General features: G+C 39.2%; 1 protein-coding gene and 1 non-coding gene across 9 annotated transcripts; both read right to left on the bottom strand.

The window, feature by feature from the left end:
- Nucleotides 1-2053: 2053 nt before the first annotated feature.
- Nucleotides 2054-24999, bottom strand: ZFP14 (ZFP14 zinc finger protein). 8 transcript variants are annotated; one of them, XM_055553320.1, is made up of 7 exons: nucleotides 24750-24999; nucleotides 21053-21137; nucleotides 20027-20182; nucleotides 19235-19306; nucleotides 16889-17015; nucleotides 14365-14463; nucleotides 2054-6237 (listed from the first exon to the last, which is right to left on the bottom strand). In XM_055553320.1, exons 2-7 carry the CDS (start codon nucleotides 21059-21061, stop codon nucleotides 4871-4873), a joined length of 1830 nt encoding a protein of 609 aa, XP_055409295.1. In that variant the 5' UTR covers nucleotides 21062-21137; nucleotides 24750-24999; the 3' UTR covers nucleotides 2054-4870. The 8 variants fall into 8 exon arrangements, with proteins under 8 accessions (XP_055409295.1, XP_055409298.1, XP_055409297.1 ...); XM_055553323.1 differs by having other exon boundaries at nucleotides 14365-14460; nucleotides 24750-24998; XM_055553322.1 differs by lacking the exon at nucleotides 24750-24999 and adding an exon at nucleotides 24357-24538.
- Nucleotides 13739-13845, bottom strand: LOC129632653 (U6 spliceosomal RNA). The gene has a single exon (XR_008704640.1). It is a non-coding gene; the product is annotated as a U6 spliceosomal RNA (small nuclear RNA).
- Nucleotides 25000-27203: the final 2204 nt, after the last annotated feature.

Raw genomic sequence — 27203 nt, 5'->3', positions numbered from 1 at the left:
GTATAGTCCATGGGGTTGCAAAGAGTCAAACACGACTGAACATCTTTCACCTTCACTTTTCACTTTCAAATGAAAACTGTATCTAAACTTAATGTCAGCAAAACAATGAACACTGTAACACAGTTACAACACATGCGATCTGTGAAGAAAATAAGTCCAACATTTATAAATGTGTAATACCTGGCATCATCGACTCAATGGACATAAGTCTGAGCAAACTCCAGGAGATAGTGAAGGACAGGGAAGGCTGCCATGAGGCAGTCCATGGTGTCGTAAAGAGAGTCAGACATGACTGAGCAACTGAACAACAATACCTGGAATTATCAATACCTAGATTACTTTAAGGATCCTAAAAAATCAATGAGAAAACCCAAAAAGAAACAGAGAAAGTACGTGAATAAAAAAGCACTTTTAGGAAAATATGATTGGTCAATAAACACATATGAAAAAATGTGCTCAATTTGCTTGTAATCAGGGAAATACACTCATCTTTAATAACTGAAGGGATTCAAAATTGGTGCAAGGATGGGGCAACAATCTGGCAATATGTGAAGCAAAGTCTATACAGCACTTCTAGATATGCACCTTTGAGAAAATCTTGACTCTAAAAAGAAAGAAAATACACAAATGATATTTAATATAGCATTTTTATTTCAATGAAAAATCATTTATGTCCTAATCACTGTTTAATAGATTATTTCAGCATGTTTACTATATACACTACAAAGGACCAGGCTGAAATCGTTTCCACTCTGTAGAAAAGCACTAGCCCAGTATTCAAGCCGGAAGCTGCTTTCAGAGTATGATGTGAGCTGCGGAGAAGTGTCCTTCCTCACCCTTCCACAACACACTCACTCACCATAATGTCTGAAATAACATCCTGCAAGACACTCACCGAGGTTATGCTAATATCTACCAGAATGGTTCGCATTCTAAAGGTGTTAAGGGATATTTGGAGTGAGAGAATTGCACAGCGAAGTAAATTTGAGATATACTGTGTTAAATGAAAATATATCTTGAATACATCTTTTAACAAGCTGGTAACAGGTACTTGGATTTTACCCCACAAAATAGATATTTTATCCTTGGTTTCATTCATGATTTTCCCCACGATACCTTTTTTCAAATATCCTCATGGATTAGTATCCCTGAAACAAACTTGAGGAGAATGTTGGGTTAAGGTCTTGTGCTAGGTTAAACACAGGCATTATGGAGATATTTTGTGCTTGGAAAAGGCAAAACACTAACCTATTAATGAAGGCTGATTTTGTAATAAATTCTAAATACAACTATTTAGAATTAACAGAATCGTCATAAATGAAGCTGGTCTAGATTTTGCTCTTTAGGATTTATCCACGTCTAGTTTTATATCAGGACTATTTTACCTGTGCAAAATTAATTGCTAAAATCCTGTTAAGGATTATCTGTTTCTTAAGGCTTTCACCTATGCAACTATCAGATTTTTTCCCTTCAACAGGAACTTCATACACACACATTTATTTGCTGGTCTGTTTGGGTTCTAGACCAATCAGTTGTGATAACATTCTTAGAGAAGAAAATGTAATCCCTCTGTTTTGACATATATTGGAACACATATTGTACATACAAAGTGTTACCTTAGAATTAAAAGAAAAATTTCTTGATAATCTGTAGTTATGTCCCTTTTATCATCGTTAATGCTGTTTCATATTTCATTTTCTTTTCATTGATTAGACTTGCCAAGATATAGTCATTAACATCAGATTAAGTCTACTAGTATCTAACCCCTTAATTAATTTCTAATTTTAATTTTACTTTGCTTCTCCTCTGTTGGTTTTCCTTTGTTCTTTTTCTGGTTTCTTGACATAAAGGTTTACTCATTCCTTTAACACATTTATCCATGTGACAGGCCCAGCTTTGATGGCTGTGGAAAAGTGAAGGCCTACAAACAAGATTTTCTTAATGCATTCAGAGGCATAAGTTCCTCACTGAATAGAACTTTGGTGACATCCAACAAGTTCATATATGCAGGCATCTTATTAACAATGATTTCTGAAGCAGTGTATAATTTGATTTTAAATATTTTATTATGGAAACTTCCAAACACATAAAAAAGTAAAAATATTAGAACAATGAAACCCCCATAAACAACCATTCTACTTCAGTAATTATTAACATTTTACCAATCTATTGATATTTTCTAGCTCTCTTTGCCAATTTTCTTTTGCTGGAATATTTTAATACAAATCTGGGTATCTTACTATTTCCTATATATTTATTTCTAATCATAAAATCTTTTATTTTTTAATAACCACACTGATATTATTATCAAGCTTCCCGGGTGGCGCCAGTGGTAAATAATCCACCTGCCATTGCAGGAGACCCAAGAGATTCAGGTTCGACCCCTAGGTTGGGAAGATCCCCTGATTTAGGAAGATCCCCTGGAAAAGGAAATGACAACTCACTCCAGTATTCTTGCCTGGGAAATCCCAAGGACAGAAGAGCCTGGTGGGCTACAGTCCATGGATATAACTTAGTAACTAAACAACAAAACTAGTTATTTCTAAAAATCATCTAATACTCAGTGCATGTCCACATTTTCCCCAGTCTCCAAAATGTCTTTTTACACTTTGTTCAATCTGGGTCCAAATAATGCCCACATATTGAATTTAGTTGATGTGCCTCAAGTCTTTTTTTAAAAATCTGTTAACAGTGCCCTTCTTTTTTCATGCCACTCAACAGTTGAAGAAATCAGCTCATTTTGGGGAATTGTTTTGGGAATTTTATACATTCTGGATCTGCTTGGCTGCTTCCTGTGGTAACATTTACTTTGTTCATCTATTTCTCAAGTTCTTGGGTTTAAAAAATTTTTTGATTTAAAAGTTTGATTCATTCTGTTCATTATTTTGGCAAGAAAACTTCATAGGTAGTGACATGTACTTCCTAACTGCATTATACCAGGAGGTGCATATTGTCTGACAGTTTCACTATTATAGACGTTAAAATCAACCAAAGGGCTTAGAAATGGTCAGCTTGATAAATCCAATATAAAGTTCTCACTATAAACTCTTTCCCCAAATAGTTTTAATATCCCTTGAAGACCACTTTCTGGACATTATTCTTTAAATTAGGAACTAGAAAATGATTTTTCTAATCCAAATATCTTTTTTTCTGTATTTACTGGTAAGATTTATTAAAAAAAAATTATATTTGATGAGCTTTGGGTGACCCTGAGACTTGATTCACATGGAAAAAAAAAACAAAATAAATACTTTTCCCTTTATTTATTAGTTTTCAGAATGATGAGCTGGTACCCAAGCATCTTCCCAAACTGACCAAATTAGGCAGCCATAACCAAGTAAACTATTAAACTGCTATTGGGGTCATGTCAAAAAACCCAGCTTCTACTGGTTGAAGATGGGATACTATGAGCATCAAAAAATTTACTAGTTGCAATGGAATGTTTTCTTTCTTTCTACAAGAGTAACATATACACACACAGGTGCACACACACATACACAATTATATTTCCAAGTGGTTAGTTTCTTTTTTTTTTTTTTTTTTGGCCATCTTTTTGATAGTTTCTAATTAATTTTGAGTGGTGGTCAGAGAATACAGACTATAAAACATTTACCTTGTAATTTATTATAGGAAAACAATTTCATATTTCTCTTTGCTTCTTCAATCACTATATTCTTAACCTCATATTCACGAAATTCATCAGGGTTTTTTTTCAGCATGAAATTTCTGATGCAGCTCAAGTGATGAAGAACTTCTCACATTCAAAATAACCTCCTAGATTTTATCCAGAATAATCTTAGGTTTAGTAAGTGCTGAGCAGTGACAGAAGGCATTTCTACAGTTATTACTTCTATAGGATCTTCCTTTCATATGAATTCACTAACACTAATGATGTTAATAACAACTATAGATAATATTTACAGAAAACATGCTATATGGCTGCGGTTTTTCCAAGTATTAACTACTCAATCCTCACAATGATACAGCAGGCTGACTCTGAATTGGCCCCAGTGATCCCTTCCTCCTGGGATTCATACTCTTCTATAAGCCTGTTCCCTTTAGTGTAGGGCAGCCTAGTTCCTTGCTTCCATGCAACAGAAGGTAGCAAAGGTAATGAAATGTCATTTCAACGATTAGAAACACAAGATGATAGCTTCTTCGATGCTAGCAGACTCTTGCTTTCTTGGGTTGCATTCTCTTACGAAGCAAGCAGTTATGCTGAAGGGGCTCATGTAGCAAGGAACTGACTGAAGTCAGCCTTCAGCCAACAGCGAGCTAGAATCTGAAGACCTCAGTGCAACAGCCCTCAGGAAATTAATTTGGACAACAACCACATGAGGTTAGAAGTGGATCTCTTCTCCAGTTGAACCTTCAGATGAGACTCAGTCATGGTCAACACCTTGATTTTAGCCTTGTGAGAGGCCCTGAAGCAGAAGACCCAACTAAGTTATGCCTAGACTCCTGACCTATAGAAACTGAGATAATAAATGTGTATTATTTTAAGCTACTAAGTTTGTGGTATTTTATTATGCAGCAATAAATAGCTAATATTCATAGATACTATTATCACCATTTTACAAGTGAGCAAAATGAGGCACAGAAATTTAAGTACCTATCCAATAATACACTGGTAATACAGTGGTGAAATGGTGATAAAAGATAGATAAGGCTAAAGATTTTCCTGCATTCATTATATTACTTTCTCATATGAATATGCTGAAGACAATGCTTGAATGGTGATGGAAGCAACCATTAAAGCAACATTTTTTTCTGAAATATAAATTTTTTATGCTTAATGAGGAGCATCAAATTCTCTCAAAAATGAATTTTCTGACGTTCTGTAACATAATGTGCATTTGAAAGCCTTGTATTAAATTACATTATGAATTTTCTGATGTTGAGTAAGGTGTGAATGTTGTCTAAAAGCCTTCTTACATTCCTTACATTTGTAGGGTTTCTCACCAGTATGAATTCTCTGGTGTTGAGTAAGAAAAGAATAAAGTCTAAAAGCTTTACCACATTCCTTACATTCATAAGGTTTCTCTCCAGTATGAATACTCTGATGTTGAGTAAGTTGTGAGAGAAGTCGAAAAGGTTTTCTACATTCCTTACATTCATAAGGTTTCTCACCAGTATGAATACTCTGATGTTGAGTAAGTTGTGACAGCAGTCTAAAGGCCTTCCCACATTCTTCACATTCATAAGGTCTCTCACCAATATGAATGCTCTGATGGGAAATAAGTTGTGAGTAACTACTAAAGGTCTTCCAACACTCCATACATTCATAGGGTTTCTCACGAGTATGAATTCTCTGATGGCGAACAAGTTGTTGCCTTAATCTAAAAGTCTTCCCACACTCTTTACATTCATAGGGTTTCTCACCAGTATGAATACTCTGATGGACAGTAAGCTGTTGACATATCCTAAAAGCCTTTCCACATTCCTTACATTCATAGGGTTTCTCCCCAAAATGTATTTTCTGATGTATTCTAAGGTCTGGACCACACACGAAGGCCTTCCCACATTCCTTACATTCATAGAGCTTCTCTGAAGTATGAAGTCTTTGATGTCGAGTAAGGTGTGTACACTGCCTAAAGGTCTTCCCACATGCCTTACATTCATAGGGCTTCTCTCCAGTGTGAATTCTCTGATGTCGAGCGAGTTGCTGATGTACTCTAAAGGCCTTTCCACATTCCTTACATTCATAGGGCTTTTCACCAGTATGAAGTCTCTGATGCTGAGTCAATTCTTGGAGGACTGTAAAGGCCTTCCCACATTCCTTGCATTCATAGGGTTTCTCACCAGTATGAAGTTTGTGATGTCTGATAAGGTGTGCACGCTGTCTAAAGGCCTGCCCACATTCCTTACATTTGTACGGTTTCTCACCAGTATGAATTCTCAGGTGTTGACTAAGTGTTGAGCGACGAATAAAGGTCTTCCTACATTCCTTACATTCATACAACTTTTCTCCATTATGAACTCTCTGATATTCGGCAAGAAGATTATGCTTTTTGTAAGTGGTCATTTTTTCAGAAGCAATTTTCACTTGCCCAAAATATCCCTCTTGTGGTTCCTTTTGCCCCTCAATTTTGCTTTTGCATTCCCAATCATTTCTAAAAATGGAGTCCTGAAGGCTACAGCTTTTAATTCTTTCCATTATCTCCCACTGGAATGAATATATTTCGTAAATGTCCTTTTCTGAAGATAAAATATTGGCACTGTATCTGGACTCCAAGTCTGAAAGAAAACAAGAAAGCAAACACACAATGTTTTCCTGTTCCAGAAGAAAGAAAACTATACAGAAATAAAAAGCACCTAAAATAATGCCTATTACTGAAACCAAGTAGGACCCTTTGGGGCTCTTGGGCATGGAAAACTTTCTGTGTCCCCTGTTTCTTTGCAGAGAATAGACTCCAGCCTCCATGGACCTTCCCTAGATTCCAAAGGGAAAATCTGAACAGGTGCTAATCAGGGAAAGGAGAGGATGCAGAAACGAGAAAGGGGCAGTCAAGAAACAATACTGCAACCTTGGGTCAGAGTCCTGGTTCCACCACAAGGCATACACGTAACAGTATCTTTGAGCTCTTCTGCAGACCTAAAACCCCCAGCAACTGGAAGATGTTCCAGAGAGGTGACAGTTTGATAACCTTGAGAAGCTCAACAAGACACCACCTGAGGCCAGATTAAAGGAACCAGTGAAGCTCTTCAGGAGACCACCAGAGGCCAGATTAAATTAAAGGAATACAGGCCCTGCACACCCTCTGATCCTTATCAGTAACCCTGATCTTGAACTATTGCTATAAAACTCTCACCAACTCCTCCCAGGTTGGGACACACAATTTTTAAAGCACAAGCCCACTGTGTCCCCCTTTGCCTGGCAAAGAAATAAAGCTATTCTTTTCTACTTCACCCAAAACTCTGTCTCTGAGATTTGATTCACCACCAGCATGCAGAGGCTGAGTTTTCAATATCATTACCAGTGAATGGATTAGACATCTCTAGAAGACATTGTATTTCTGATAATAACACATATGTGTATCTAAAAAAACCTATCTTCTGTAAAATTACACACCAAATATTAAAGTGTATGGGGAAAACAGGAAAAATATCTCCAAAACAATACCTCCAACAGAATTACAACATGACCGACAAACTGCTACTCAATGAAAATGACAGAAGCCAGAAAAACAAGAAGACAGCTGCTAAGAGAAAATAACAGCCAATCCAGAGTTCTGTACTCCAAAGAATGAAGACAAAATTCTATACCCTTTAAAAATGAAGACAAAATGAAGATAGTTTCAAATAAAACTTAAGAGAATTCATTGCCAACAGGCACAATAAAAGAAATACTAAAGGAAGTTCTTCAGGAACAGAGAAAATGATTCTAAGCAGAAGCACTACAGTAGAGAAAAGAAAAAGGAGCACTGTAAAAGGTACCTGTGTAGGTAACTCTAAATCAGTATTAATAATAGTATTTAAATTAATACTCTATGGGGATCTAAATGTATATAGAGTTAAGATACCTAACAACAGTAGACAAAGTAGAGGATACCTAAAAAGAATTTAAATGTTATTAATGTCTCTACAATATTGAGAAAGATATAAAGGAACTAATTTAAGGTACAATGCAGTAACTGAAGAATGCATGTGCTAACCTCTAGAGCAGCTATTAAAAATTAAAGTGTGTATAACTAACACACTCAAGAGGCAAAAGCTAAAATATTTTGATTAATCCAAAATAGGCATGAGAGGGAAAAAAGAGAATGCTGAACAAACAGAAAAAAGAAGGTGGATTTAAACCTAAATATATAAGGTTTATATATTTCCTTGGTGATTCAGACAGTAAAGAATTCACTTGCAATGCAGGAGACCTGGGTTCAAATCCTGGGTCGGGAAGATCCCCTGGAGGAGGGCATGGTAACCCACTCCAGTATTCTTGCCTGGAGAATCCCCATGGACAGAGGAGCCTGGAGGGCCAACAGTCCATGGGGTGGCATGCCCGGCAACAGTGCATGGGGTTGCAAAGAGTAGGACATAACTAAGCAACTAAGCACAGCACATATAAGAAAATTACTTAACTGCAAATGGATAAAATGCACCAACTAAAAGACAAAGACGCTCCTTATCCACATAGGGAGAAGGAGGCTGTATGAGGAGTTCAATCTGGGTAAAGAAAACATCCACTTGTGGGAGCAGCCTCAAGTGTGGAGGATTCAGACTGAGGAGCAGCCCAGCAGTATATTCTGGGCAAACCCACCATGAATCTAACATCTGTCTATCTCCCACCAGTAAAATTCAAATCAAAGCCACTACCATATTCCATTGGGACAAATGAAATAGCCTCCTAATTGGTCTTCCTACTATTCATCTTGCCCCTATTTGATCTATTCTCTATAGAGTGATACTTATAAGGCAAATCAGCTCATGACATTCCCCTGCTTAGAAATCTCCAATGGCTTTCTATCACAATGACTTCCCCTATGATACTCAAATTTTACATGACCTAGCCCTTACCTAACTTTCTGACTTCATCTTGTTACTCTACTTCTCACTTAACTTTTGAATAATCATCCTGGCCTTCCTCCTCCTCTTCTTTTTAAAATTTTTATTGGAGTATAGTTGCTTTATAATGTATTAGTTTCTACTGTACAGCAATGTCAATGGGCTATATGTTATATGTTTACATATATCCTGTCTTTTTTGGATTTCCTTCCCATTTAAGTTATCACAGAGCACTGAGTAGAGTTCCCTGTGCTATACAGTAGGTTATCATTATTTGTCTATTTTATAATAGTATCGATAGTGTAAATATGTCAGTCCCAATCTCCCAATTCATTCTACCTGAACTTCCCCCTTGGTAGCCACACGTTTGTTCTCTACACAACTGTGTTTCTATTTCTGCTTTGCAAGTAAGATCATCTAGAAAACAGGTAAGGATGATAATAAAAATTTGCATGCTGGCCTTTTTGCTGTTCCTCAAACATCAAAGTCTTTGCCCTCTGACCCAAGGTCTCTGCATTTACTGTTTCATTAGGACAGTTTTTGCTTCTTGCTTTAGATAGTCAAATGGTCTAAGCTCTTTTTTCTTGTCTCCACTCAAAAATCATCTCTTCAAAAAGCCCCAAACACCCAAAAATCTGTCTACATCTCCCAATTTCTATCTCCGGTTCTCCTCGCTTTTCTTAATAACACTTGTCACTACATAATACTATTCATTTACTTGTTAACTTAATGTCCTTACCCTTATTAACAAGAAGACTGCTGGGAACTACCACTCTTGCTCACAACTGTCCCACTGGTGTGTAGCACAGTGCTTGGTTCAGATTGGGCATGCAAGTACTGCTGAATAAATGCACATATTTTTAGGCAAGCAAGTGTATGTATACTAGTTAGACTGGAAAGAAACTGGACCCTATATAGACATTGCTATGGACTGAATTTTGTCCCTCCAAAATATACTTAAGCCCTAAACACACAATATGCCTATATTTGGAGACAGTGCTTTTAGGAGGCAATTAAGGTTAAATGAAGTAATAAGGGTGGGATCCTAATTCACAGGACTGCTGGACAGAATAGGACAGGACAATGGCCTTACAGGAGGAAGAGAGAGATCTTTCTCTTCATCATGTGAAGAAAGTGTGAGAACGGGGCCATCTGCAAGCCAGAAGAGAGCCCTCATCAGGCCCCAAAATCCTAACCTTGGACTTCTGGCCACCAGAATTGTGGGAAAATACGTTTCTGTTGTTTAAGTCACCTATTCTATGGTATTTTGTTACGGCAGCTGGAGCTGCCTAGTACAGGTTTAGATCATGATGAATTATAGTCATTGATCAAGAAAGAGAGTAGCTCCTCTCTTGGCTCAAATCTTTTACCTATCACCCCCAACAGGACATTTTTATTTACTTTTTGTTTTGAAATAACTGCAGATTCACAGGATGCTGCAAAGAAAAGTACAGGGAAGTCTCACGACCCCTTCACCCTCCCTCTCAATGTGAACATCTTACAAACTATAGTACAATATTCAAACCAAGAAATTACCCTTGGAATAATCCATAGGGCTGATATAGATTTCATCAGTTATACATGCCCTCATGTATGTGTTTGTATACAGGTCTATGCAATTTTACCAAATGTATAGCCTTATATGCAGAGTACAAAATGAGAAATGCTGGGCTGGAGGAAGCACAAGCTGGAATCAAGATTTCCGGGAGAAATATCAATAAACTCAGATATGCAGATGACACCACCCTTATGGCAGAAAGTGAAGAAGAACTAAAGAGCCTCTTGATGAACGTGAAAGAGGAGAGTGAAAAAGTTGGCTTAAAGCTCAACATTCAGAAAACGAAGATCATGGCATCCAGTCCCATCACTTCATGGCAAATAGATGGGGAAACAGTGGAAACAGTGGCTGACTTTATTTTTCTGGGCTCCAAAATCACTGCAGATGGTGATTGCAGCCATGAAATTAAAAGATGCTTACTCCTTGGAAGGAAAGTTATGATCAACCTAGACAGCATATTAAAAAGCAGAGACATTACTTTGCCAACAAAGGTCCATCTAGTCAAGGCTATGGTTTTTCCAGTAGTCATGTATGGATGTGAGAGTTGGACTATAAAGAAAGCTGAGTGCAGAAGAATTTATGCTTTTGAACTGTGGTGTTGGAGAAGACTCTTGAGAGTCCTTTGGACTGCAAGGAGATCCAACCAGTCCATTCTAAAGGAGATCAGTCCTGGGTGTTCATTGGAAGGACTGATGAAGCTGAAACTGCAATCCTCTGGCCACCTGATGCGAAGAGCTGACTCATTGGAAAAGACCCTGATGCTGGGAAAGATTGAGGACAGGAGGAGAAGGAGACGACAGAGGATGAGATGGCTGGATGGCATCACTGACTCAATGGACATGGGTTTAGGTGGACTCTGGGAGTTGGTAATGGGCAAGGAGGCCTGACATACTATGGTTCATGGGGTCACAAAGAGTCAGACACAACTGAGCGACTGAACTGAACTGAACTGATAGCCTTGCCTGAGGACTTCCTTGTAGCTCAAACAGTAAAGAATCTGCCTGCAATACAGGAGACCAGGGTTCAATCCCTGGGTCAGGAAGATTCTCTGGAGAAAGGAATGGCAATCCACTCCACTATTCTTGCCTGGAGAATCCCATAGACAGAGAAGTCTGGCGAGCTATAGTCTGTAGGGTCGCAAAGAGTTGGACACGACTGAGCCACTAACACATAACATAACACATAGCCTTGCCTAACCCTCACCACAATCAAGACTCAGCTGTATCATAACCACAATGTTTTATTCCTTTGTAGCTTCAACCATCTTTCCCCCTCCCTACATTCCTAACCTCAGGTAACCACTAATCCAATTTCCATCTCTATAATTTTATTGTTTCATAAATATTAATTAGAGTCATATGGTATAACCTTTTATGATTATTTTTTCACTCAACATAATTTCTTCCAGGTTCACCCAAATTATCACATGTATTAAGAATATATTCCTTTTTGTTGCTGAGTGTTATTCCATCGTATGGATGTACTTTTTACGCATTTTTAATTGAGTTGCCTATCATTATAGTGTTGAGTTGTAGTGTATCAACTGGATATTGGTCCTTTGTTTTACTACTATTTTCTCTCAGTCTATGACTTGCTTATTCATTTTTTTATTAGTATATTTTGATGAGATAAAGTTTTTTATTTGGATAAATTATGACATCAATTTTTAATTTTTATGGTTACTGCTTTCTCCTAAGAAACTTTTACCTAATATCAAGTCATTCCCCTATGTTTTCCTCTAAAAGATTTGCATCCCTGCTAAGTCACTTCAGTCCTGTTGACTCTGCAACCCTATGGACTGTAGCCCGCTAAGCTCCTCTGACCATGGGATTCTCCAGGCAAGAATACTGGAGTGGGTTGCCATGCCTTCCTCCAGGGGATTGTCCCAAGCCAGGGATCAAACCTGTGTCTTAAGTCTTCTGCACTGGCAGGCAGGTTCTTTGCCACTAGCACCACCCTGGGAAGCCCATTTACATTTTGTTTCTGTATTTTTTACATATAAAATATATACCTAGTTTTTAAATTTTTATTTTATTTTTTACATTTGACTTTTAAGATTTTTTAATGTTTAGTTTTTATATTTAGGTCTAAAATCTATCTCAAATTAATTGTGATATGAGGTCAAGATTTTTTTCCCCAATTATTCCAGTATCATTTGTTGAAATACTTTCCTTTTTCCATTGGAAGGCTTTGACACCTTCGTCAGTAAATATATGACACTAAGTGCAGGTGAGGTCTACATCTAGGGTCTCTGTTCTGTTTGCTGATCCTTAGCCAATACCACAATGTCTTGAGTAATTTAGTTTTATAATATATCTCAAAGTATCTTGAAGTCATGTAGTCCAAGTTCTATAACATGTTCTTCCTTGTTTGAGATTGTTTTAGACATGCTAAGTGCACTGCTTTTCCATATAAATTTTAAAATCAGTTTGTCAAGTATCTACAAAATTTTAAAAAAAGGTTCCTAGGATTGTGCCTGGAACTGTGTTGCATCCCATCCCCAAAATGGTATCTTTCTATTCATCAGATCATCTTGGCAATGTTCCATGGCTTTTATTGTAGAGGTTTTGCACATTTTGTCAAATTTATTCCTTAGGATTTTGTTTTTTGACACTACTGTAAACTGACTTAATTTACTTTAATTTTTCTTAATTGACTTAACTTTAATTTTCCAATTTTTTTCATATATAAAAACAAAACTGATTTTTGTAGCTTAACTTTGTATCCTGTGATCTTCACTTACTAGTTTGAATAGATGTTGCTTTGATTCCTTAGGATTTTCTAAGTATATAATTATACCATCTCCAAATAGTTTTACTTCTTCCTTTTTGATCTTTATATCTCTTATTTCTTTTTCTCGCCTGATTGTAATGCTCGGACCTTCAATTTGATGTTAAGTAGATACAGGGAGACTGGGCATCCTTGCCTTGTTCAGTCTTAGTTCAGTCAAGGCATCCTTGCCTTGTTCAGTCATACTCTTCAATCAAGTATGATAAAGTTAATGATGTAGTATTTTTTCAGCAGATGCCCTTTATCACACTGAGGAAGCTCCTTTCAATTTCTTGTTTCCTGAGAGTTTTTATCATGAATGGATATTGAATTTTGTCATATGCTATTTTTACATCCATGGAGATAATCAAATGATTTCTCACATTTCTGTTAATATGGTAAATTATACTGATTAATTTTGAAATGTTAAACCAAGCATAATTTCCTGGGGTAAACTCTATTTAGTCATCATTACTATATATTGCTGGATTTAATTTTCTGATATTTTGTTAAGCATTTTACATCTATGTTCAAGAAGGACAGAAATTACCAAGGCGGGGAGGGGGGCGAGAATTATAAACTTATATCCTTCATGAACATAGTGTAAGAATTAAAGTAGCCTCATAAAATGAGTTGGAAGGAGTTCTTTTTCTGAAGGAATATGTGTAATACTGTACTATTACTTCCTTAAATATTTAATAGAATTCACCAGGGAAACTATCTGGGTCTAGCATTTTCTTTCTGGAAAGACTTCTGATAATGAACTTAATTACTTTAGTAGATATGAGATTATGCATATTTTCTTTTTACTCTTGTGTCAGATCTGCTAAGTTTGTATTTTTCAAGGAATTTTTCCATTTAAGTTGTCAAATTTACTGGCATAAAGTTATTCATGATATTCGCTCTTATTTTAATATGGAACATGTCATGAATTTGCATGTCAACCCTGTGCAGGGGCCATGTTAATCTTCTTTGTATTGTTCCAATTTCAGTGTATGTGCTGCTGAAGTGAGCACTCTTATTCTTTTAATGGATATAATATGTTAAGCGAAAACCTCTCTTTCTTTCCTGGTATTAGTAATTTATGTTGTCTCTCTTTTTTTCTTGATTAGTCAAGTTGGTGTTTATTTATTTATTTATTTTTTACTTTTATTTTTTTGGTGTTTATTAATTTTGTTGATCTTATCGAGAGATCAACTCTAAGCTCTGTTAAGTTTCTCTACTTCTTTTCTTTTTCTATTCTGTGATTTTAACTCTTACATTATCATTTGTTTTCCTTCTACTGAGAACAGCTTTTTTCTTTGAAGTGGGAGAGAAATATGATGTGAGAAATAGAGAGTTGTAATCAAGGCCAGTAGGAAATTCCCTTGTTAGCCCAGGTTTAAAAGATTTTAATTTGCTTCCTAGGTCTTAGGCCTTTCCTCTACAGGCTTTTGAAGAGTGATCTGTAAATATCAAGGGAATGTCTCTACCCTGACGTACTTGGCTATTACCTACAGTAATGATTTTCCCATGCCTACTCAGCCCTCACTCACCAGGGTGATGTTTTCCTGTTCCTTCTCTCACAACCATCCAGGGCTCCTTCCCTTCATCCAATAAGGTAATCACATCTGGCTTAGACATGGAAGGACCTGCTTAAAATATAATGTGACATGAAATTATAAACCCCAAAGTCTTTAGGTTCACATGTGGTTAAATTTATAATTAACTAGTAGTTCAAAATGGTATTTTATAAAGTCTAAGCACAAAGAAATGCTAGGAAGTTGAAAAACACTCACACTAGGGTAACCTCAGGACCACTAAGAACAGACACCAGATAGTTAAGAACAGGCTTTAAAACAATTTAAACTCATATAAGCTCTGCTGAGAAGGCAGTCTTATTTAACAGCTGAGAACACAAAATATGGATCCAGATAGTACAGGTTCATCCTGCCTTTGTTGCTATGTTGCCTCAGCAAATTATTAACCTTTTGTGCCTAAATTTTCTCATCTGAAATAAGGATAATAATAGTACATTTCCCATAGAGTTGTTGTGAGGATTAATTAGTAATATACAATGTTCAGAATAATACATAAGTACAGTTCAGTTCAGTTCAGTCGCTCGGTCGTGTCCGACTCATTGCGACCCCATGAATCGCAGCACGCCAGGCCTCCCTGTTCATCACCAACTCCCAGAGTTCACTCAGACTCACGTCCATTGAGCCAGTGATGCCATCCAGCCATCTCTTCCTCTGTCATCCCCTTTTCCTCCTACCCCAATCCCTCCCAGCATCAGAGTCTTTTCCAATGAGTCAACACTTCGCATGAGGTGGCCAAAGTACTGCAGTTTCAGCTTTAGCATCATTCCTTCCAAAGAAATCCCACGGCTGATCTTCTTCAGAATGGACTGGTTGGATCTCCTTGCAGTCCAAGGGACTCTCAAGAGTCTTCTCCAACACCACAGTTCAAAACCATCAATTCTTCGGTGCTCAGCCTTCTTCACAGTCCAACTCTCACATCCATACATGACCACTGGAAAAACCACAGCCTTGACTGGACGGACCTTTGTTGGCAAAGTAATGTCTCTGCTTTTGAATATGCCATCTAGGTTGTCATAACTTTCCTTCCAAGGAATAAGCGTCTTTTAATTTCATGGCTGCAGTCACCATCTGCAGTGATTTTGGAGCCCAGAAAAATAAAGTCTGACATTGTTTCCACTATTTCCCCATCCATTTCCCATGAAGTGATAGGACCAGATGCCATGATCTTAGTTTTCTGAATGTTGAGCTTTAAGCCAACTTTTTCACTCTCCTCTTTCACTTTCATCAACAGGCTTTTTAGTTCCTCTTCACTTTCTGCCATAAGGGTGGTGGCATCTGCATATCTGAGGTTATTGATATTTCTCCAGGCAATCTTGATTCCAGCTTGTGCTTCTTCCAGCCCAGCGTTTCTCATGATGTACTCTGCATATAAGTTAAATAAGCAGGGTGACAATATACAGCCTTGATGTACTCCTTTTCCTATTTGGAACCAGTCTATTGTTCCATGTCTTGTTCTAACTGTTGCTTCCTGACCTGCATACAGGTTTCTCAAGAGGCAGGTCAGGTGATCTGGTATTCCCATCTCTTTCAGAATTTTCCACAGTTTATTGTGATCCACACAGTCAAAGGCTTTGGCCTTTGTACATAAGTACAAATATATGCATTTATATATATGAAAGTGAAAGTGTTAGTCACTCAGTCATGTCCAACTCTTTGTGACCCTATGGACTGTAGCCTGCCAGTCCACGGCTCCTCAGTCCATGGAATTCTTTGGGCAAGAATACTGGAGTGGGTAGTCATTCCTTTCTTCAGTGGATCTTCCCGACCCAGGGACTGAACCTAGGTCTCGTGCACTGCAGGCAGATTCCTTACCATCTGAGCTACCATATACCATAATATATGTGTATATTAGCAGTTGATTTCTATTGTTATCAATTGGCTGAGAGAAGAATAAGAAGCTTCCTGAGACATCCTCAGATACTTACTAGGATATTTGTTTAATATTAAATGTCAAGTTCTTAGATTTTTAGCCTTCAACCACAAAGCAAGTAGAACTGAATATGTCTGTTATACAAAACAGAATGCATTTACTTGAGTTTTAGACGAACTATATGGATTCATCTCCTCCTATGTAAATTCTACAGGCTCCTCTTATTTTTAAAGAGATTCAGAATCCCTGTGTTTAGGTATTCTCTTCACAGATGGATTAGAAAGACACTCCATCAATTCTTAGCTCAAATACATAGTGAATTCTGGTTTCTTGAACAATGTTTCTGTCAAAAAAAAAAAAATCCAGAATTCAAACCCAGCCCCTGTGTACTAAGAAAACATGGAAACAACAGAGTCTGAAGAAAGTCTGAAGGACCTAGCCTGCTGAGCCTGAGAATGACAAGTGTTAAAAGGAGGGTCCTATTTCCAACCTAACAAAGCTTACACCATTCCTTTGGAAGAGAGGGAAAAATTTCATTTAGTTTCTCAAAACACAGTACTCAAATTGACAGAAGAGAAAGTCAGTATAATTTGAGACAAACTGCCTTACCTAGTGAGACGAAGTTGCTGTAATTCTCCCACATCACATCCCTATATAAGTCCCTCTGTGCTGAGTCCAGGAATTCCCATTCTTCCTGTGAGAAGTCAATGGCCACATCTCTGAACGTCACTGAACCCTGAAAAAAATAAAACTCATGTATTACTTGTGAAAATACATGAAATATTTTTTTATAAATAGAAAGAGAGGGGATCAATGATTGCATTGCAGAGACGGAGGGAGCACAGAGCAAGCACATTTATTTCTTTATTTGTTATTTATTTCTGGCTGTGCTGGGTCTTCACTGCTGTGCTCCGGCTTTCTCTAGTTACAGTGAGTGGGGGCTGCTCTCTAGTTGTGGTGCATGCGCTCCTCATTGCAGTGGCTTCTCTTGTTGCCGGCACATATTCTAGGGCTTGCAGGCTTGGTAGTCGTGGCACATGTGCTTAGTTGCTCAGATGCCCTGTGGCATCCTCCCAGACCAGGGATCAAACCCATGTCCCCTGCATTGGCAGGTAGATTCTTAACCACTGGACCAGCAGAGGAAGCCCAGAGCAAGCAAATGTATGCCATGTGAATGAGACAGTAAGAAAATTAGCATCACTGAAACACAGCGCTACATGTTATGAACCGTCTTGTGACTGCAGGTAAGATTAAATTTTTACCCAAAAATATCTGGAAAGGAATGAATTAACCAAAAGAAGTCCCAAAGAAATGAAACAGTGCACACAAGCCTTCAGCAAGCTGTTTCTCCACAAATTCTTAAGAAGTATGAGATTGTCTATCTTCTTTTTCCTTCACTGATAATGAAAAAATATTGATAAAAATTTCTCCCAAATGTACTACAAAATCTCTAAGAAAATGACTCAAGTTCATCATAAAGTCAGATTTTATTATAAGCACTTTGCCTATTATGACCAATTCTTTTATTTTTTAAAATCTGCTACATGGCAGTCCACATTTCGAATGCATTAAATTCAATCTTTTTTCGCTCTCTCTTTGGATTTCTGGATTCAATACAATCTCAAAAATCTTCCTCAACCGTCACATTCTACACTATTACTTACACTCATGGACGGAGGAACCTGGCAGGTCCATGGGGTCACAAAGAGTCAGACACGACTGAGCAACTGAGTTATATGCATAAATAACACATTATTTACGCATCTGTATGATCTTCTTAGCTCTTTATCATTCATCATCCCTCACTGAACACCTTTCCTCACTTCTGAGTTAGAGAGTGTGTGCGTTTAGTCGCTCAGTCGTGTCCAATTCTTTGCAATCCCCACAGGCTGCAACTCACCAGGATTCTCTGTCCACAGTATTTCCCAGGCAAGAATACTGGAATGGGTTGCCATTTCCTCCTCCAGGGGATCTTCCTGACCCAGGGAGACCCAGATTGAACCCGAGTCTCCTGCATTGCCGATTCTTTACCGTCTTAGCCACCAGGGAAGCCCCAAGTGTTAAAAATAGCACTCTGGATCATGATTATCATTATTATGAGCAGTGATTTTACTTCCAAGAAGACATCCGGCCACGTCCAGAGACAATTCTGATTGGCACAACTGGGGAGAGGGGGTGTGAGTGTTAGAAGCATCTAATAAATGTCTAACATGGATACTGTTAGACATCTGACAATGCAGAGGACACTCCGCCAGAGTAGATTCTCTGGTTTAAAATATTAGTACAGTTAACACTTGAACAACAAGGATTTGAAATGCATGGTGCCAGTTCTATGTGTATTTTTCTCAGACATAAATACTACAGTATGATGCAATTCTAGGTTCACTGAATCTATGGATGTGGAACTGCAGATAATGAGGAATTCCAGATATGAAGGGATGGCATACACAGAGGGTCAGATTTTCAACTGCCCAGAGGGTCAGCGCCCCTAATTCCTGCACTGTTCAAAGATCAACTGTAGTTCCAAAATTGAGAAACCCTGCTCGAAACCAGCATATCTGGTAAAACTGTACAGTGGACTCTGCTCCTAGTATTCTTCTCTCAGGGTTTCCTGGAGATAATTCTTGACCTATTTGCTGTCCGGTTCTGATCACCTCCTACTCAACCCGCTCGTGAGGGAGGGATCCTACACAGTATGAGATGACTGAATATCTGACACCTGATAGATGCGACTGATGGCAGTTTATTAGTCACATATACTCACAGCCCAGGAAAGGAAGATATTACACGTCATACAGGGCCACACAGGGGATGTACTCAGGAATAGGGTGAACAAACAGAATCTGCGGGAGGCAGGCTTTATAGTGAAAAGAGGATGATGGGTTCCATGGCCAATGCAGGATGATGTGATGGCTTGTTTGAATAATTCTGTGGGCTGGCAAGGAGGTGACTTACTAGGTTAAGGACCAGGAGAGGTTCAGCTGGTCTGGCGAATAGAGGAACTAGCCAGGTAAATGGGGGCCCCATCTGGGGAGAGGAGGGAAACTCTTAGTTAGGTCTCTGGAGTCTTGACAAGATATCAAGGCAGCATATGAAATTTTAAGCCTCACAAAACCAGGCCTCAATCAAATCCCTACCTCTTCCACCCTCTACAAAGCCTTACATACCATAATATTTCAATGCACTAATATTTCAGCCAACACGAAATCTTGTTACATATTTTAAAAACTCAGGTTTGTGGAGAAGTTTGGCGGTTTCCTTATCAGCAGTCAAATAAGACGAAATTCTCTCTTTCATCAAACCACAAGATTTTCAAGGAAAGTTCAAAGAGGGATCTCCCACTTAGTATCAATAATCCATTGCTGAAAATCAAGACATTCTAACACTACATAATTTTCCCACCATTTTGGGTGGGTGCCTATTTTCCTACTGTTTTAAAGCAAAGAATTCTATTGCATTATACATTAATTCCAACCCTCCCACTAGCTTCACATTTCCCCCAGGACAGAACTCCAATACATGGGTCATGCACATATGATATCTTTGGCTTTCGTATTTTCTTTCAGCTTTCCTATTTCTTTTACCAAATGTTTTTTTCTCACTTGCTTTGTTTCTCCACAATTTTCTTCAATACTTTTTCAACTTTTTAGGAACTCACTTTACAAAATGACAAAAGCAGGGGCTACGTGGGAAATGCACCATGAAAGTGCGTTTCTAATAAGAATGTAACGGAGGAATGGCTCTTACTCTGTACGATGCTCTTATGCCTTCCCTTCTGCCAGCAACACCAATTATACACATCCCCTTTGATGATATTTGCAAACATTTCAAAACATCCGCAGATGGTTCTGATGGTTCAGCAATTGTATTTGGAATACAACAAGACTTCCTGTATATTGTTTTCTGTTTTTTAAATAAAAAAAGTTACATTGAACTATATGATTTCACTTATATAAAGTCCTCAAAATAAGCAAAATTATTATAGGGTATTCAAAGTCAGGATTACATTTGGTTACATTTGGATGGGGTGGGTAGAAAGTAACTGAAAGGGGGGTATCTGAATGCCAATAACATTCTTTCTTTTCCTGAGGGCTGATATAACAGAAAAACTCAATTTATGAAAATTCATTTAGCTGCACACTTAAGATTTGAGCACTATTCTCTATGTATGTTTTGCATCAATAAAAAGTTCTAAAAATCTTTTAAAAGATGCTAAATTCTATATTGGGGATGTAAATTTTTGTTGCTGCTGTTTGTTTGTTTTTGGCCATGCCACATGGCATGTGGGATCTTATTTCCCCGACTAGGAATTGAACCCATGTCCCTGTAGTTAGAAGTGCAGAGTCTTAACCACTGGACCACCAAGGAAGTCCCTGCGGATGTAAATTGTTTCCATATAGAACCAGACCAAAAATCACTGTTTTCAGAGAAATAAGCTTTCGTTGAAGTTTAGGTATTAAAATAAAAAACTAAGATAACAAATGTTAACGGGGGGACATTTGGCAGAAATTACCTGCTTTTTTCTTAAGGCAATTTACTTTTGCTCCCTCATGGCTCTTGACAGAAGATGATCCACATTAGTGGAAAAAAAGAGAAGGGCACACAGAGGGGACACTGGGCTATTTGTCTCCAACTCTCACAGGAATGAGAGGGACTAAAGTAGGTTATTGAATGGAGTTCCATTAAACAGAAGTTTCAGAATAAGGAAAGAGTATGTATACATGGTCTAGAAATAGGTAATATTTCAAAAAGGAAGAAGAAACATCAACTTACATGGGCCATTGTTTTGAACTGCAAGCACTGGTCAGTCCTTTTCAAGATTTCTGTTAGAGATCTGCAGAGTTCAGATAAGCCAGATCTGGAAGAAGACAAAGCAGCGATAAAACCAAAGGTGCCTCAGAGCTCCCCCAAATGACTTATGTTAGTTTTATGAGTTTTCCTCTTCCATTCCTGCTTCCAAAATACTCCTCACCACTCTCATATTCAAACTGGAGGAGAGCACAGGGAGTCTAAAGAAATCCAAGCTTTGATGTGTGTACATGCTCTGTTTCATCCCACTCTCTGTGACTCCCTGGGCCTTAGCCCGCCAGGCTCCTCTGTTCAAGGGATTTCCCAGGCAAGAATACTGAGTGGGGTTGCCATTTCCTATTCCAGGGGATTTTCCCAACCCAGGGATCAAACTTGCATCTGCTTGGCAGGCGGATTCACCACCCTGACACCTGTGAAGCCCATGTCTTAAGAATACTACCTATAAAATAAAGACAGAAAGTCCCTGACTCATGTCTTTTAGGTACTGATAGCAGTCTCATGACTGCTTCCTTTCACAGCATCCTGGCAAATGCATTTATTTTGCTTCTGAACCAATACTTTGAGCCAAGATGCCTATGAAGTCCTCCAACTGCTACTAGATCTTCTTATTAGTCTAACTGTGCAGGTAACATCATCAAAATAAAAACTGTAAAGCATAAATCTTATTGTATGAAATCCACGCACCTCCACAGAGACCTCACAGCTATACTCTGGATGTAACTTGACAGTGTTTGCTATCATTAGATCAATATCTTCCCCCTCATGATGGACTGGGCTTCCCAAGCGGCGCAATGGTAAAGAACCCGCCTGCTGATGCAGGAGACACAGGAGACATAGGTTTGATTCCTGGGTTGGGAAGATTCCCTGGAAGAGGAAATGGTAGCCTTCTCCAGTATACTTGCCTGGAAAATCCCATGGACAGAGGAGCCTGGCAGGCTACAGTCCATGGGGTCGCAGAGTTGGACACGACTGACTACGCATTACTACTACTGATGATGGATTACTAAGTAAAGTGGGAAAGATTTAAGTATACATAATGATGAGATTCGGAGAAGGCAATGGCACCCCACTCCAGTACTCTTGCCTGGAAAATACCATGGATGGGAGAGCAGTCCATGGGGTCACTAAGAGTCAGACACGACTGAGCGACTTCACTTTCACTTTCCACTTTCATGCATTGGAGAAGGAAATGGCAACCCACTCCAGTGTTCTTGCCTGGAGAATCCCAGGGACGGGGGAGCCTGGTGGGCTGCCGTCTATGGGGTTGCACAGAGTCGGACACGACTGAAGCAACTTAGCAGCAGCAATGATGAGATTTGGTATACTGTTGCAATTACTAACATAGGCTTTGCTGTCAAACTTACAGGATATAAATCTCAGCTCTCATAGTTATCAAACTGTGTTACCTTAGACATGTTACTTTGCAGCCTTAGAGTCCTCCTATAAAAAATGGTGATAACTATAGATTCTATCCCAAAGCATTGTTATGAGTATTAAATAAGACTCTACATATATATGCACTAAAGTTGCAAATAAACGTTTAATAAAAGTCAGCTATATCACTGAAAATGAAGAATACTACATATTTCTTCCCACAATTATTAAAGAAAATTCTCTTCTGCTCTTTATCTTCCACAAAAAAATTTGAGCTTCTCAGCCCCAGTCTTCCTCATAATGCTAATAAATTTCAAAACTTCAGGTTGGTAGGCAATTCCTCTTGAATAACAACAATTTACAAAAGGACAGACAGTATGAGGATGGATGAAGCACACATGGCAAAATCCTCATAATTTTTGGATCTGGGTGATGAGGAAAAACATGGAATTACAATTTAATAATAACAACTAAATCTATTGAGCATTTATGTGTCAAGCATTATCTGAGGACTTTACACATATTAATTCACCTATTCATAGCAATCCTATACAGTAGGTTCTATTATTATCCTCCTTTTACAGATGAAGGAATAGTGGTGCAAAGAGATGAAATGAACTGCCCCAACTTCACCGAGTTCTAAGTGGCAAGTTAGGATTAGAATCCAGGTAATTCAGCTCCATAACTCATCCTATTGCCACTATACTAAACTCCCTTTCATAAGATCACATAAATACGTGATCTGAAACACACATACGCTGTCAAAAACTTCAAGTCACTTGTTAAATTTCTATACTGTTTTCCTCCCTTCCTACTAATATTTCCCTTCTCTTGTTGACACAGATTTCTCTGTTAAAAATCTATCACCTTGAAACTCCTAAAGGCTAAGACTGAAAAGCTAAGACTTTGTCATCAAACATCTTTTCCTGCTTTTGACCTCAGGGCAGTGGAAAAGATCAAGGATACCTAGGGTATGATTCCAACTAAACTGTAATCTTCTCAATAAATGACAGCCTAAAATAATGCTATGCAGTTAGCCTCCCTGTATGACCTGCAGATCATTTAAACTATTAGAAAGCAGCAGCTCACAGGTGGAATTAAATGACTGCCAAGTGTTCATCTAAATAGCCAATGGAGAGGAAGAACAAAATACCAGGCCATTGGGTAGGATATTTCAGCTGGTTAGTTAAAGCCTAACTAGCTAAAGACTACCTGGAATAAGCCTGCAGAGTCCAACAAAATAGGACTGACTCAAGAGAGGGAGGAAATTCGTTGGAATGTGACAGAGGACAGGGATAAGAAAAGCCCCTCTGTAAACAGCTGTGCTCCAGCTGAAGGATTCTGAGGCTGTGGGGAACCATTCTGGAATGACCGCTGCTACTGAAGTGAGAGAACAAGATAGGCAGGGACTAACTGGAGATTGAGTGCTATTAGTAAAGTGAGGGTAATTTAGCAAGCGGGTGTCTCCCGAAATAAAATAAAAACAGCAAGGCAGGTCTGGAGCAACACTGGTAAGAAAGCTATAAGCTCTCAAAAAGGGAGTCTTTATGGCATTTTACAACTGCTGCGTGACCTGTGCAGTAGTAACGTTTTCTATTAACTGTGTAGTTGGTTTTCTGTCTTTTCTCTCTCAACAAGATTAACGGCAGGATTGCTTTTTGTCTTAGTCTGACCTGTTTTTCACTTCTTACAAGTATCCCCGGGTCTAGAAAAAGAACTGAAATTACACTTCATGGAACAAAGAGGAAACATCATATAGATTTCCTTCTTTCTAAAGACTGGGGGACGGTGACGGGAATCGACGCAGTGAGCCTTTTTCCCCACCTCAGCCGAGCCAGACTAAGGACACACCCCCGCTACGACCCTCGCTCCCACCATCCATCACACACACTACCCGACGGAAATAAGACGGAGCCTGGGGTGAAGCTGTGCCTTCCCGGCATCGGAAAGAATGGCCAGAGTACAATAGCCAGGGCTGGAAGCTGTCTCCGAGTTCAAGAGCGCTGCCTTGGGAGGGAGCTCTGGTTAAGCTGTGGTTCTGAGAGCTGTTGTTCTGCGTCTGTTTTGTTACAGGCCTTCACTGTGGGGTTCGTAAATCTAACTCGGAGCCATTCTGGGCCGCTGCATCTGCGCGGCCCTGAAGCAGGAGGACAGAGGACGCATCAGAGCACACAGTGTCCGGGCAGCGTCACAAACTACACAGTCACTGCAGCCGGGTGCACACAGAGACCGCGCCGCCCCCGCGCCGCCCCCGCGCCCATTTCCTCAGTGCACGAGACCAACTCACCTCTCCGAGCCGAAACCAGCAAGGAAGCCGGAAGGAAACTAGGCGCAGAGGCATGTGGGAAATGTAGTCCCGCGTAGGGAGGGCCTGGTCCTCGCCTTAACGGGTTTCGTGGGATGCGCAAGCGCGGGCGCGAGTGGGCAGGGCGGGAGCGTGCCGTAGACCTCCCGGCTTGGGGTTCAGCTGAAGCGGCACCGGCTTCGAGGCTTCACGGGGATGAATGAGGCGCCCGCTGCCAGCTTGGGTTTGAGGTGTCTCTGCGGAACTGCTACTGGGGTTTAGAGAAACCGTCTTGGCACTAGCAGCGCCTAATACATGTACTAGACATACGGCAAGTGCTCTATATATACCCAAGCAGGACGTAGGTACATCAAGTCTCAATATCCCCAAACTCTTAGCAGAATCTGGACACAGAGGTTGCTCGCGCTCTAATTCTTTCCCTCCCCCACTTCCTCCTCTCTTTGGGTTTTTTTCCTCTTTCCCTCCTGCACTTGTGAAGGTATAATTCTATAAAAGCCTACTAGGTTAAGGGGGTTGATATTGTCATTTAGATATTCTTTGTCCTTACCGATTAAAAAAAAATTCTAGTTCTAGTAATTACTGAGATAGGGTGTTTTGCTTCAAGTATTTTCTTTTCTTTCTTTCTTTTTTTTTTTGCTTCAAGTATTTTCAAGCCCTGTTAAGTACATACATTTATGACTGTTTTCCTGATTTCAAGCCCTGTTAAGTACATACATTTATGACTGTTTTCCTGATGATGAGGTCTGAAAAGTAAAGATTAGGAAGGGTGGTCCTCAGATGAGTAATAATTGAATTTGTCCTGTGCTGAGTTCATTCAGGAAAGAAACTGGATAAGCCTGCTGGGGACCACACTGCAGCATCCTTCTCATCTTAAAATTTTTATGTATTGGTTCATAGATAGAAGAGTTTTTCATCTCTCAAAAAACTTCAGGAAACATCTGAAAATATCTAGGCTTATCTTAAATCTCACTTTTTTTTAACAGTTAAATATATAAGGGGTAGAAGATAAATGAAAATTATGGTAGTGGATTTGTCTCTTTCTACTTTTAGTTCATTTTGTTTTTGCTTCATGTAACAATATGTTAAAGCTGTTAGTACAGTATATGCACATTTATGATTGTGTGTCTTCCTAATGAATTGACCCTGCTATGATGAAACGTTTCTCTGTCTCTTGTCTTGACATCTGTTTTATTTAGTACAGTCACTCTGGGCTTGCCAGGCTGTGATGGTGGTAAAGAACCCACATGCCAATGCAGGAGATGTTAAGAGGCTTGGGTTGGATCCCTGGGTCGGGAAGATCCCCTGGAGAAGAGGATGGCAATCCACTCCAGAAATCTTGCCTGGGAAATCCCATGGACAGGGGAATCTTGTGGGCTACAGCCCACAGGGTCATGAAGAGTCAGACACGACAGAGTGATTGGTACACATGCAGGTACCCATTGCATTAAAAATGTATGATAAACTTCACTGGAGTATGGGGGGAAAAGAAGCTGATCTAAGTAACTCTGGAAATGAATAGAAACTGTAAGTCTAGAGACAAATGTACATATATGGTGTCTGGGTAAACAGTTCTGAAACCACTACATGTATACTGGTATTAAACAAATAGATGGATGAAAGACAATGAAAGCCAGGTTTTTCAGTCTTGGAGTGGGAGGTTCCAGACCACCAAGCAGGGAAGGTAAGAGCGTTCTGGTCACCAATTACAATGTGTGTGAAGAGTTTTCCACACACCACCAAGCAATTTTTGGACACCAGCTGGATGTCCTACAATTCAGCCCAATTCAGACACCGTTTACTCAGAGATAGCATCAGATTGCACAGGTTGAGGGCTCGGTCCTGTAAGATTGCTCACCCGCATCACTTTAGATGCGAGTTGTAAGCCTAGATTGTTACCTGTGTTTCTGACCAATTGGTTATGTTCTCACAACCCCTCCTTCAGGTTTGATTAATTTGCTGCAATGGCTCACAGAACTAAGGAAAACTGTTTACTTACTAGATTACCAATTTATTATGAAGGATATTAAGGGATATGAATGAACAGCCAAATGAGATAAGGAGGGGAAAGTTATCATGGAGTTTGGGGCCTGCAGGGTACAGTGACACATGGATGCATTCTGATTCCCGAACCTAGAAGCTCTCTGAACACCCTCCTCTTGGGTTTTTATGGAGGCTTCATTACATAGCCCAATTTCTAGCCCCTCTCCATCCCCAGAGGTGGGATGGTGACAAAGGTGAGAAAAAGGGGATCTGAAAGTTTCAACCTCTAGTCACACTGGCTACCAGATCCCATCCTTGGGTGCTTCCCAAAAATCACTTCTTGGGCTTCTCTGGTGCTCCAATGGTTAAGAATCCATGTGTCAATGCAGGGGACATGGGTCTGATCCCTTATCCAGGAGCATCCCACATGCCACCGGGCAACTAAGCCCAGGAGCC

Source organism: Bubalus kerabau, chromosome 17 (genome assembly GCF_029407905.1).
Source record: "Bubalus kerabau isolate K-KA32 ecotype Philippines breed swamp buffalo chromosome 17, PCC_UOA_SB_1v2, whole genome shotgun sequence".
NCBI classification, from domain to species: Eukaryota; Metazoa; Chordata; class Mammalia; order Artiodactyla; family Bovidae; genus Bubalus; species Bubalus kerabau.
The sequence above is the reverse complement of the archived record's forward strand: the minus strand, read 5'-3'. Positions and strand labels throughout refer to the sequence as shown.

What these genes read in the sequence shown, in the direction of transcription:
- ZFP14 (XM_055553320.1), bottom strand. An exon ending in GCATAAGAGCATCGTACAGA is followed by an intron (nt 19,307 to 20,026) that starts GTAAGAGCCATT and finishes TCCTCTCCCCAG; the next exon opens with ATGGGGCCCCCATTTACCTG. An exon ending in CAGCAACTTCGTCTCACTAG is followed by an intron (nt 14,464 to 16,888) that starts GTAAGGCAGTTT and finishes TTATATTTTAAG; the next exon opens with CAGGTCCTTCCATGTCTAAG.